A 13,651-nucleotide genomic window follows, 5' to 3' on the forward strand; every position below is an offset into this window, starting at 1 on the left:
CTGCTTAGCTGAGTCGCTGAATTTCCATTGACTTCAGCAGGTGAAAATATAAACTGCAGGAAAATTGATTGCTCCGATTACCATGTTTTTCCATTTAATTATGACTAAACAGAGTATTATACAATAGTACTACATTACATGGTAATGAGGTGGGGGCATTAGAATAATGCTAGCTTCACTGCGTATTGCCATGCCTTCAGAAGCTTACAATTGTTTTTGTTAGATTATACAACAGTAAAACGAAATAAAAATATTTTCTTTTTATCTCATTTGTAGTTTTTTTTCTGTTTTTCTCATTTATCTGTTATTTTTTACTGTACTTTTATCTTTTTTTATACTTCTTATCCTTTCTCTTTCCTTCAATTTCTCAGTTTCAACAAAGTGCCTGATTCCGTAAAGATTGCATGGTTTTCTGTTGGACTGAGTCAGGTTAATAGATTTAGATAATCAGAAGTTAAGTGACTGTTGGGTGTATTTCTTTTGAGACTCCACATAATTGATGGCAGCAACAGTATTGAATAGTTCCTGCGGACCAATTTGATTCATAAGCTAGTGGAGCAGGTGCTTTAAATTGCGAGTGTCATGTCCACTTCTGCCACTGACTCACAAGATTCGCCATCAAAATAAAACTGAATGTTTTTTAAAGATTACTCATGACATGCGGAGGTAAGATTGTTATCTCTACAAACATAACTCCTTAAAATTCATATTCTCATAAACATATCCCGATTTGCACAGCATATCACGGATGACTAACAAAGTGACGGAAACAAGTTATGTTCATAGTGAGCACTTGTTTGGGAAAAAAATGTTAGCAACGGAACTGCAAAGTTAATCCTTTCAATAGGGCGCACTGCCTGACGGATAGCTTCGTGCAAGCCTCTAGCGCCTGTCGCCTGTTTTTAACTGTGAATGACTGAGCTACCGCGTGTGGTCATCAATCAAACCGAGATACCTAGATATCCAACTTGTCACATCTCTCTGGTCACATCATTCATCTCTCTACGCCAGCTAGGCTCCTCGACTTCTGTGTCAACCAGCTCCACCGCCAGTGCCTCTGGTATAATCTCGTGGAACAATTAAGAATAGTGAAAATTCTAAGTTTGTCAACTCGTAAATGAGAGAGTTTCAATGACCTTCATTAGAAAAGTGGATGTATGATTAATAACCTACTTGACATGGCCATTGCTAGGACAATCTTGGCCAAGCTCCTGAAGGCCCGACCACTCCTACTTGAGGGCAACTTTATTTATGCTTGGTCAATGTCTCACAATCCATCAGCCTCCATGCGTAGAATTATGCGTGGTGAAGCAATCTGAACAATTCTCACACACATGTGATCCTTATCAGAGATTCCATGTACATCAAGGATTAGCATAATTATGAGAAACCAAAATTTTTTGCAAGAAGTTATTTGTAAGCATTTTTATGGCCTTAATTATTATAGCTGAAAATTTCAATTGTTTTAGAGATGCAAGCCACGAAAAGCAAAGGCCTCGACAAAGAAACTGGTGTTGTACCCAAAAAACTGTTCTTCGCTATTTCTGTGATAAATCTAAGCTTTAAGTTCAGAATTTGATGTAACTATGTTAAGATGTAAAACCTTTTAACTGAGTTGAATTTTAGTTGACTTTATATGTGAGTATATCTGAATAATGCTATCCTCAATCGTACACCAAACAGATTCAAAAGGAAACAATGACTTGCTGTATAAACTTGCCAAAGATGTTCCAGTGGCTACACTTAGATAATATGTTCTCCTAGAAATCAGCCAATGTTGACTTGAATATGCCGAGAGAGGAGACACGTCGAGCTTGGACATAAAAGGTGTCCTTAGTGTTTGTGAACACTGACCAAGAGGTGGCTAATTCTGTTTTGGCAAAAATCTTTATTCCCAGACAACTTCTAGCCGGTGAATCCAAACATAATCAGTATATTCAAAAGCGAACGCTTAAAACTTATATTCGTGGCAACGAAGTCTCATAAACTCCTGGAGCTGTTATGCATTATGCGGAGCTTTATCTTGGGAACGATCAAATTTATTGTGCAGATTAACAAAGGTGGTGGTTAAATAGATGATTAATGCCAAGATAAATTTGTTGTCTCCGTTGTGAATAAACAAAAAAACATATTTTAAAACCATAACTGCTGTACCAAGTTTGATGTCTTATATAAATGAAACAAAGATAGCGTTGAATGCCAGAATTACCCAGTATCATGTCCTATATGAAGCGATATGAAATATGAGCAATACAAAATCCTATATTTCATATAGGATATGAAATATCTTATTTCTTTTAAACCCTTCCGAGAAAAAAAATTAAATACCAACTGACAACGGCATCTATATTGCCCACAAACACAGGAAGTAAAAGGAATGCTCTAATGTTTCCAGACTAAAAGTGAAATTCTTGAATTATGTAAATTATAAACACGGAATTCTCGTATTCCGAAACACCCACAAATAGTACGTGAAAAATTCTATAAAAAAATTGACGAACTTACAATACATATAGAAGTTAATTAATAGGAAACAAGTTGCAGCCAAGAAGTGTGATTTAAACAGTAGACTTTCATGCTAATGTAGCAAACCTAGTTTCACTTGCATTTTAGACCAACAATATTTATCTCAAATGTATCACCTAGTTTGCCCTAAACGTGTGTTTGTTTTACATAAAGTGTGCTTGACCAATTACAATTCATGTTATTCCAGTAGCTCTTGCTTTAATGATAATCCATTGCATCATTTATATACAACTTTTTTTTAGTTTGATTTAAGCTATTAACTTAATTGGGTGTATAGCAATCTAGCTGACTAGCCAAGGCAGCAATAGGTTTGAAATAGTGCTACAAAGTTCCATTAATCAACACTTCTGGTGTAAAAATTAATTATTCATATATCTGATTTTAAGACTAAAGGTAGGGCCACACGAGACAAAATTCTCACGAAATCGGCGAAATTTGGATGAAACGATTCGTACGAATTGACATTTGGACGAATTCGTCCATCGTTGGTTGCGCACGATGAACGAATCCTGAATTGGACAAAACGTCAGAAATTCCTACGAATCGTTGTTTGATTGGTCGGTTGAAAAGGTTAGTTGAATGTTGAAGGTCGTTTTCTTTGGTTTTTCTGTTTGTACTGAAGCAAATGATTGAAACGGAATCGGCTTCAATTTATCACCGCATTCTGATTGGCTAGTTGAAAGTTAGTTTCGTACGAATCCGTGGTGGAGAAACTCCGCGTAGCAGGTCAGAAATTTCATACGAATGGAACTTCCCAGATTAGTTGAAATTACACGATAAGTGTGGCCCTACCTTTACTTGTACGTGTAGTCTCTGTTTCAATTGGCAATTACCTCTTATAATACTGTAGTCTCCAGCTAACACCATAAAATATCATTGATTAACTTTACACTCTTACCAAAAATATTTCATTTGAGTCACTAGTAATTTGAGGAAAATATCTACAAATATTTTTGGCACAGTACACCTGTTAAAGTATGTTGTTATTGTCAACAGAAAGCAATCACACTAAGGGTATCAACACACTCTGTTCATACAGTGTTTTAAATGTAGATTAGCCTTGTTCAGATTGGACACAAATGCTGTCACTGGTCACATTGGTCAAGCGGTGAAAATGTTTAACCAAGACAAATATATTATCTTGTCTTTATGCCTATGTTAGTACCACATTCCATCAGTTTTGCATTTGAGTAGCCACCAATACGAGCAATGTTTTTAATCTTAACACCCAGAGTACAGCGCTAGCTGAGTACATCAAATGTCTGCCAAGACTGGTCTTTGCTCTGATGATTCTTTTAAACTTATCAAGAAAATAAAATCTAAACTGCTACATACAGTAGATCGGCTCAAAGCAATGATGGAATATCATGGAAAGGTTACATACTACCATGTATTATATTCCTGGCAGTGACAGGATAAACTGTGCTGTATTCTGCAAGTTCTCTAGTTCCTCTGAAGACAGTGTTTCAGTTTCAACTCCAGACATCCCTCGTCTGTACTAATCCCCCTTGTACTAATACTGACTGGGCCATGACCGGATATTAAAACTTGAGTACGGTACGGCATATTGAACAGCCTATATTGTCACGCAGATACTCCTAGACTACAACCTGGTACAATATTCGTATACAGTATACACGAGATGGTGAAACATGGTTATACCTGCGAGAGGGTACAGTATGTTAACAGCAAATCGTGTTAATAATTATTTAAATAGTATTAATAAAATAAGAATAATAAATGAAGATTACAGTACAACACTCTGACGGAAAACTCACGTACACATCGTATGTCTGGAGAGCCACCTATTGGTCAAAGTTGTCATTTTTCAGGCAGACAGCTGCATCGGACAATCGCCTGGACCACAGCTGTTGTTCGCATGACCGGAAGTTTGTGGAAATGAAATTCGAAGTAGCAGGGGTCGAACGTACTGCATGAACATCATCCGCAAGCGGATTATGTCAAAACACCCGGATCAATGATCTGTTGTATCAGCAAAATATGTTACATATCATTCCTCTGCGCGCTGATGCCCCAGCAGTTCTCATGAGCTGCTTTGCAGATTCACTCCTCAGCAATGTGTAAAACTAGCAAGGTAATTTATAGTTACGATAAAATCTTGTTCCAGATTTGATTATTTATTCAAACATAATTAAAATTGTACATTGTTTTAGTTACACACTTGTAGTCTCCACCTGTCATACCTGAGTAGCGTCATGCTCCAAACATTTTCACATGATATAAAGTGATGCTATAATAGGTGAGCCAGCAATCTTATACCGTAACTATATGATACAAGGTTGTGCTGACCGTCAACCACTAATAGTGCCAAAAATAACCTGCTTGTTCTGGTGTATCCATATACTAGTATCTGATACTAGAGATGAACCTGTACACTCATAGCATACACATGTGATACTAGCTGATACCAGAGATGAACCTGTACACTCCTAGCATACACATGTGATACTAGCTGATACCAGAGATGAACCTGTACACTCATAGCATACACATGTGATACTAGCTGATACTAGAGATGAACCTGTACACTCCTAGCATACACATGTGATACTAGCTGATACCAGAGATGAACCTGTACACTCATAGCATACACATGTGATACTAGCTGATACTAGAGATGAACTTGTACACTCATAGCATACACATGTGATACTAACTGATACTAGAGATGAACCTGTACACTCATAGCATACACATGTGATACTAGCTGATACTAGAGATGAACCTGTACACTCATAGCATACACATGTGATACTAACTGATACTAGAGATGAACCTGTACACTCCTAGCATACACATGTGATACTAGCTGATACTAGAGATGAACCTGTACAATCATAGCATACGCATGTGATACTAGCTGATACCAGAGATGAACCTGTACACTCATAGCATACACATGTGATACTAACTGATACTAGAGATGAACTTGTACACTCATAGCATCCACATATGATACTAACTGATACTAGAGATGAACCTGTACACTCATAGCATACACATGTGATACTAACTGATACTAGAGATGAACCTGTACACTCATAGCATACACAAGTGATACTAGCTGATACTAGAGATGAACCTGTACACTCATAGCATACACATGTGATACTAACTGATACTAGAGATGAACCTGTACACTCATAGCATACACATGTGATACTAACTGATACTAGAGATGAACTTGTACACTCATAGCATCCACATATGATACTAACTGATACTAGAGATGAACCTGTACACTCATAGCATACACATGTGATACTAACTGATACTAGAGATGAACCTGTACACTCATAGCATACACAAGTGATACTAGCTGATACTAGAGATGAACCTGTACACTCATAGCATACACATGTGATACTAACTGATACTAGAGATGAACCTGTACACTCATAGCATACACATGTGATACTAGCTGATACTAGAGATGAACCTGTACACTCCTAGCATACACATGTGATACTAGCTGATACCAGAGATGAACCTGTACACTCATAGCATACACATGTGATACTAACTGATACTAGAGATGAACCTGTACACTCATAGCATACACAAGTGATACTAGCTGATACTAGAGATGAACCTGTACACTCCTAGCATACACATGTGATACTAACTGATACTAGAGATGAACCTGTACACTCATAGCATACACATGTGATACTAGCTGATACTAGAGATGAACCTGTACACTCCTAGCATACACATGTGATACTAGCTGATACTAGAGATGAGCCTGTACACTCATAGCCTACACATGTGATACTAGCTGATACCAGAGATGAACCTGTACACTCATAGCATACACAAGTGATACTAGCTGATACTAGAGATGAACCTGTACACTCATAGCATACACATGTGATACTAGCTGATACTAGAGATGAACTTGTACACTCATAGCATACACATGTGATACTAACTGATACTAGAGATGAACCTGTACACTCCTAGCATACACATGTGATACTAGCTGATACCAGAGATGAACCTGTACACTCATAGCATCCACATATGATACTAACTGATACCAGAGATGAACCTGTACATTCATAATGTAATTGTACGAAACTTGGTGATACCAAAAGTTAACTAGCATCTATTCTCGAGTCATCCCTTCGATGACCTCACTGCTGCATTTAAACCTGTGCTTATACAAAAGTTTCATATCTACTTCCTAAACCAATAAATTAGTGTCCATGAGACTACTTGGTGAAACTACTACTTGCTGACTACAAAGCATTGGCTTTAACTAGATGAAAATAAATTGTGAACACCAAGATTATCCATGCTCTGCAGCAACACCGACCTCCAATTCTTACTCTGAACAGCAATGAACCAGCATAACACATTGCAAAAATGAATTTCATTGGCTGTTTATACTCATGTTAATTTTGTAAGAAATACAGCAGCACAAACAGCTTTGTCTTCGACATTATTATCACAGCATTTAATGATTATTGACAGAGACTCAAACTTTGTCATAATATTATAACCCAATTGATGAGGTTGATAAATTTGTGAGTAGTATTTTCCTTATTTGTTTCTTTCGCATGTCCCATAACAATAAAGGTAACAAAAGATACACTTGTGAAGTGTAACCCAATTATGAATATGCATGTAGAGAAATAGCAACACTCAGAGTTTAAAACAATGTGCATGTATAACAAGAAAATAACAAGAAATATAATAAAAAACAACCAACTTTGAGCGATAGTCTATAAATTGAAATATTAGTGTTTGTCTTTTTGTTTTCATCCGTGTGTCCAGTTATAGCGATTAAAATCTAGCAATCAAAAATCCGCTTTGCAGAAGATTTCAACTCGCGGCATTTAAATCGCAAGTCTACAAACACACATAACTACTAGGCTACGCCGTTCTTATCATAACCAACACTCTTACATATACTATAGGTATATCCTTATCGCGATTGCACACGCTAAATATGCACATTATTATTAATTAATATTACCTTTTACTATTGTTATTTTTTAGAAAATTTTAAAAGATAATTTTTTCACCATTACCGATCAATTTATTTTGAAATTTTCAAATGTGCCGTTTCAGTTTCAAATGTGCCGTTACACTCCTATTTCCGGTTTCAGTAAATTTGTAAAAGCTAAATGTGTTTCACATGGGCAATTGTATTGTCTGGAGTAGGAATTGCCTTTACATTCTTTCTCCATTTGGTCAGACAATGACAGTCCGATATCTCATTTTTACATTTGTATTAGTTTCGAAAGGCGCAAATATTGTCCATCAAAACTTTGAATACGAGTTTCTGCCGCAACAGTAAAATTTTTATACACAGAATTCCACGAACTGACTGCTTATTTTTTCTCTTGATTCATGTGAACAGCACAAAAACACTTTTCTCCTGATATGAAGTTTAAATGTTAGAATGGTAAAATTGTATATGCTAAATAAAAATAAGTATTCTGCACAGACCTTTTTTCACCCGGGCATTCATCTGGTTGTTTAATAAAGAGAAACTATTTCAGTTTGAGGTAGTTTTCGATATTTATAAATGACTGATAACAATTTTGTTAATGTAAACTAGTAGATTCATTGGCTAAGCATGAGGTTGTAAAGAGTCTTCTTGCTAGTGACAAAACCAAGCTGACCCAGTGTAACAGCAATGGCTTCACCTAAACGTATCCGTCCTATCCTACATAACATTTCAAAATGAGAATGCAAGAGATGACAAGACATTTTTTTTAATTTGATGACTTCCATCGTGAAACTTTGTGACTCCCTTACTAAAGAAGCATGCACTCACGCCGCTAAGGTGTTTATGGTTTGAGAGTGCGCATGTTTGTGGCTTTGAAGCAACGGAAATTAAACTTTTGTAGAAGTTATCTCTTGTAAAGTAGACAATGCTATTAGAATGAGGAGACAATAGACTTGAGATGATATCAAGATGGATGAAAACACGCTCGAATGCTAATGGGGTGAGTTGTCCTTAGTCATTGCTCAAATCTGATGCACCGATAGGAGTGATAATGATCAGCCAGTTAACCAGAGAACAATATCAGGAATCTCTTATACCTCTGCCAGCAGTCGATAAATAAGTCAAGTGAAATGACCGTACTCTATGTGGCAACAATGCTTATTTTTATATATTGGCATACCATTTCTTATAAATGCTCTCACACAAAAATATAAAGAGTGTCACTGAGTGACTAGCCGCTCCTATCAGAGAGAGAAGAGAAATTTAGGAAATATTTCAATAGTTCTAGCAAATGCTAACAGGGGTCCATTAGTATGTCACAGCATCATATACACAAACAAACAGGCAGCTATAGACGCTGGCTAATGTGGCACGGATAGAGACATAGTTCGAAGAAGATTATTGCTATCCAAATGTCTGGACGATAAAAAATAATTTATTACGTCAAGAAAATAATTAATAGACGCGAAGGACTGGAGGCACCATCTCTACATCATCATCTAATGTGCTGTCCACCACAGGTCTGTAGCTGAGGTCAACCTAAAAACGAACACAAAAAAGCCAATGCGCAATCGTGTACTTTCCAACTCTTATACTTATTGGATTAATTATACTATAATTCTTATACAATTCTTAATGCTATCAAACTTATTTCTCTTTAAGTAGACAGACCCAGGCAGTCTATGCAGTAATATTATATAAAATATCGCTAGAGCTGCAAGGATTGTCTATCCTTTCACCACCAATTTCTTGAGCTCATACTAAAGCATAGTATTCTGATATGACATCTCTACAAGCTCTAAGAAGTCTTGACAAAATTACTTGCAACTGTCTTTTAAAACACCCATCCATGTTCAACCAGTTGTAGCAGTTTCATCAATACAAAAGAAGGCCTCTGAAGGCGTAGGCTGTTTTTCGCTTTTAAAACATCTATTTGCATACATCTATTTGCATACATCTATATAATATTTGCATGCCGAGTGAAGGATTGTTTTAAACGTTCACATTACGTCTCTATACCCTAAAGAAACAGCCCACTAAGAACTGGTTTGTCATACAAATAACACATCAAGTTTATTACATGGTAGACTCCATACAATCCTGCATAACCATGCTGATGGCCTTCACAGGAAACTTGGCTTAACATTTTTTTTGTTTCTCTAACATATTAACTACAATGCTTCAGTAAAATGTATTTGGATCACTTTGACTAACAATTTAGAAAAGACCAACAAATAATGCTAGTTCGAAAGATTTTGCTGCTAAACTATAATATTTTCAAATGTGTGGAAACTATGCCAGTCATGCCAAGATAAATAATGAATAACTTTCAAATAATGAATAACTTTTAAATTATTAATAACTTCAATAACTCATTGGTCTCCAAAGACTTTCAAGAAAATATGGAAGTCAATGCAACTGTAATGTCAATCCTGTGTCAGTAGCACTTAATGGAGTCTATTCTAGTTCAGTAATCTTGCAGACTCATTTTGTGTCATCAGCATCACAGTATTCCAACCTAATATCCGACATTACTGAACATCTGACAAATGACCAACCGAAATGATAAGCAAACACAGACATGACAATCAGCGATGAGCATTCCTTCCTAACACTCACGGAAAAAGGGTCGTATAACGTGCCAACAAAGAGTGTGTAACGCTGACGATAAATGGAGAAAAAAACTCATCTACCTGCTTCAACCATTTGTATAACCAAGAATTCATGCCAAATTGTCCTTAGATGTTTAGACTTGAAAGAATTCCTCCAGTGTGATATATAAGCCGTGTCACCATATTTATCAAGTATAATGGTGAGATGAAGAGACTCGGTGTGAATGAGTCCGGCCCGTGGAAGACATATATCAAGAGATGAAGATCTTACCATTGTTTACCATCTAACCGAGTACAATGGTGAAGAGGCCTGAGTAACTGTCGAAACAGTAGAGCTGACACGATTGAGCTGCCAGTTGAATGGTCAAAATAAATTCTATAAATTTACCTTCTGAAGGTAATCCTTAATTTCACACGGAGATAAGATCAGTTCACTCTGCAGTTGACTACTCGTAATATATTGCTAACCAAAAATAAAACATTTGACTGTCTCGGAAAACCACTGGCTACATGAACCTGTAGTCATTTTGGAGACATTTTTAAAGTGCATCAACATCTCAAAAACTGTTTGGTCTATTTAAGGTTTCACTGGTGTTTCAACAAACTTTTGAAATGAGACTAATTTGGTTCTCATGATTTGTGTATAACTTTCTTCATACCTTACTCAAGCAAAAACATCACCAGCATCCGTGACCATCCGGACTCTATAGTAGCGAAATACGAAAACTATTGGGTTGATCAACAACAAAAAGCACTTTTAAAAATTGAATTTCAATCGTAGTAGCTGCTTATCTTCTTGCCAATTTCGTTAGAAATGCAGCAGCGAAATGAGCATTGTCAGCAACTTCTTTTATCACAGCATTTCATGATTCTCGACGGCGGACTGAAAGTTGTTAATGACTTTTGAAATTTTTTTATTTTTGAAAAAAGTTTTTGAAATGTTTTATCACCCCACGGTTGAAGTTAATAATTATATTAATATGTGTGTGGTATTCTGCGTGTTTGTTCCTTTTGTCTGGCCTGTATGAAAAACCTGACCATTTGACATACACTCGTAAAGAGCAATGAAATTGTGAATATGCAGGTGTATAAATTGTAAAAAAGTTGCCAAGATAGTGTTAAGGTTCTCACTACTGTTTGTAAATTGATTCTTCTGTAAAACTTGAAAAGTTAAACAAACCACAGATCCCTGGTATATATCTGCGAGTTATCTGGAAATGTCAAGACCTTTGATTTGGAGACAAATATCGGCTTTTACAACTTTTTAGGCAACACTATAGACATTTGAAGACCTCAACGGAAGAATGATCAATGTCACAATTGCTCAAACATGAGATATAGCCATTTTAAAGTTTAAAACTTGGACATTGATCAGTTTTGCAAAAAGCTAGTTTATTTTAAGTAGGGATATCCCTAGACTTGGATCATTTTTTGCTGAATATTTGTCACAGAGGCTAAAGTTTTGACCAGAACTATCTAATGGAAATTAAACCTAGTATTTTGAAAAAATGTGACATTGATCGTTCTTCCGTTGAGGTATTCATTTATCTTCTAATAAAGCACAAAACAAAACTTCCAAAACTCTTAGCACACTCTTATCTTTTCAAAAACTAAGTTAATCCACAAATGAACCCTAATTCTGCCCATGACTCGGATATGAACAAATAAATTTGGATAGTTGCCAACCTAAAAATTCAATTCAATAGAAACTGGCAACCATTAGAATGATTATTTTTTATAACTGCTGTTATGGGACCAATTTTTATATGAAGGCTCAACTGGTGCCGTAAGAAACAAAACGTTCTCAACTCTCTTATAAACTCAAGTTTGAAGTGATTTCGCTCTATCAAAAATGTCATATTACTTTTTAACTTGAATTAGTGGTTCAGCAGTTTTATTCAAGATTCAAATACGTATATTTGAGGCAAAGCTGTTCAGTGTGTCACGTACCTTTCCAGTTGAAACATCTTGTGAAACCATGGTGTGTTTCCTCCAATGCTCAGACATCGGCTTCTTCGTTTGACCTTCTACTGGCTTGGAGTAATCGTATTCATCGACGCGAGTCTAACAACAGTGCAGAGGAGAAATAATAAAAGGTCTTATGATTTGCCCGAGACAGTGATAATGTGGAATTGCCTAAAGACATCATTTATCGTTTAGCTATCAGTCTACTACATTGAGTTCTACATTCTAAAATAATTACTTTTTATAAAAACTGATGCAAGGTATTTGAATATATTTAATAATTACCATTATTGTATACAACATTTAAAAACAATCTTTTCTTGAAGTATAATTTGATGTATTTGCCAATCGATGTAAGGCAATAAAGTGAAGATTTATTTTGTAATACATGTATTATGTAATTTTTTGTGATTAGCAGATTTGACAAATATAATAAAAATCATTTAAAAAAAATTTATCGATGCTAACCAATTACAATATATTGAATAAAATGCGACAGCGAGCTAAATTAACTTTGGTATTTGTCACATATCCTAAACCATAAATGACCTCAAGATAATTCTTACCAAAATCTGAAAGGACAGGATGTCCACACTCACAGATATATGTTTTTACATACCATTTGCACTCCGGCCGAAATATGTTACTAAACGTTAGACTTAAATTTTGAAGAGCAATAGGAAAGCTTCTAGTAAGATTAGCGCTTTTATCACAACCCTTAAAATAACTGACTATTAAAAATTTGTGACAACTGGCAAAGTTTTTTGTAACATACCGTGGGAAGAACACTTGTGTCAACAATAACAAGTGGAATCATAATTTTGCGAGTTTGGCAAGTTTTAGGAATTGTCATGTCAACGTTACATTTTTTATACCAAACACCGTAACAGTTTATGAGTAATATTTAGAACAAATTGGTGCCCATCTCATGAGCAATAAATGTAAAAATTTCCTGATAGTATAAATGTACACAATATAGCTACAGAATAACACGTAAAAACAAAACAGGTGAATTGAGCAACTACAGAATAACGGGTAAAAAAACAGGTGAACAGTGAATTAAGGAGATGCATAGCAATAGTGAGTCTCCGACCACCAATTAGAGAAACTGCTTGCTATGTTATCTCCAGATGTGTTCTTTTTTTCATACAGAGACGCACATAGGCAAAGTTACATTTATGGTCTCCTGGTGCAATTTTAATAAAGTGATACTATCCACTGATGTTACAAGTTGGCAAACGCTGAATATTGTTTATCTCCTTTATTTCAATGGAACAATCATGCAAGTGCCTTGTATTCAGATATCAGTCAGTTAAATGAAATTTCACTGCTAATTGTTTAACTAGCGAACAAGGCTTTATTTAAAAATACATCATAGAGTTTCTGCTATACATAAGATATTCACAGAGCAATAGGTTCAATTTATAGAGCGCATTGTGAGGGCTATGTTCACATTCAGAGACTATAACCATATTCCTTGCCGAATGAATAATGCTCAGCGTCGTGCAAGCCTCTGTGTTTAGACACATTTGGAGGGTTAAGACTGAGATGGGAGAAAAAGCTAACA

At 35.8% G+C, this 13,651-nt stretch overlaps 1 protein-coding gene across 1 annotated transcript in view; it reads right to left on the reverse strand.

Moving 5' to 3' along the window:
* Positions 1 to 8,649: 8,649 nt before the first annotated feature.
* The window catches only part of LOC137385291 (succinate dehydrogenase [ubiquinone] flavoprotein subunit, mitochondrial-like), a 36,159-nt gene continuing 31,157 nt past the window's right edge, over positions 8,650 to 13,651 (reverse strand). Inside the window, exons 13-14 of the mRNA XM_068071734.1 lie at positions 12,070 to 12,183; positions 8,650 to 9,046 (exon numbers count right to left, since the gene is read on the reverse strand). Of these exons, the coding sequence (XP_067927835.1) occupies positions 8,963 to 9,046; positions 12,070 to 12,183 (198 nt within the window). The 3' untranslated portion in view covers positions 8,650 to 8,962. The remainder of the gene's footprint in view (positions 9,047 to 12,069; positions 12,184 to 13,651) is intronic.

The sequence above is a fragment of the Watersipora subatra genome, chromosome 1, assembly GCF_963576615.1.
Source record: "Watersipora subatra chromosome 1, tzWatSuba1.1, whole genome shotgun sequence".
NCBI lineage: Eukaryota > Metazoa > Bryozoa > Gymnolaemata > Cheilostomatida > Watersiporidae > Watersipora > Watersipora subatra.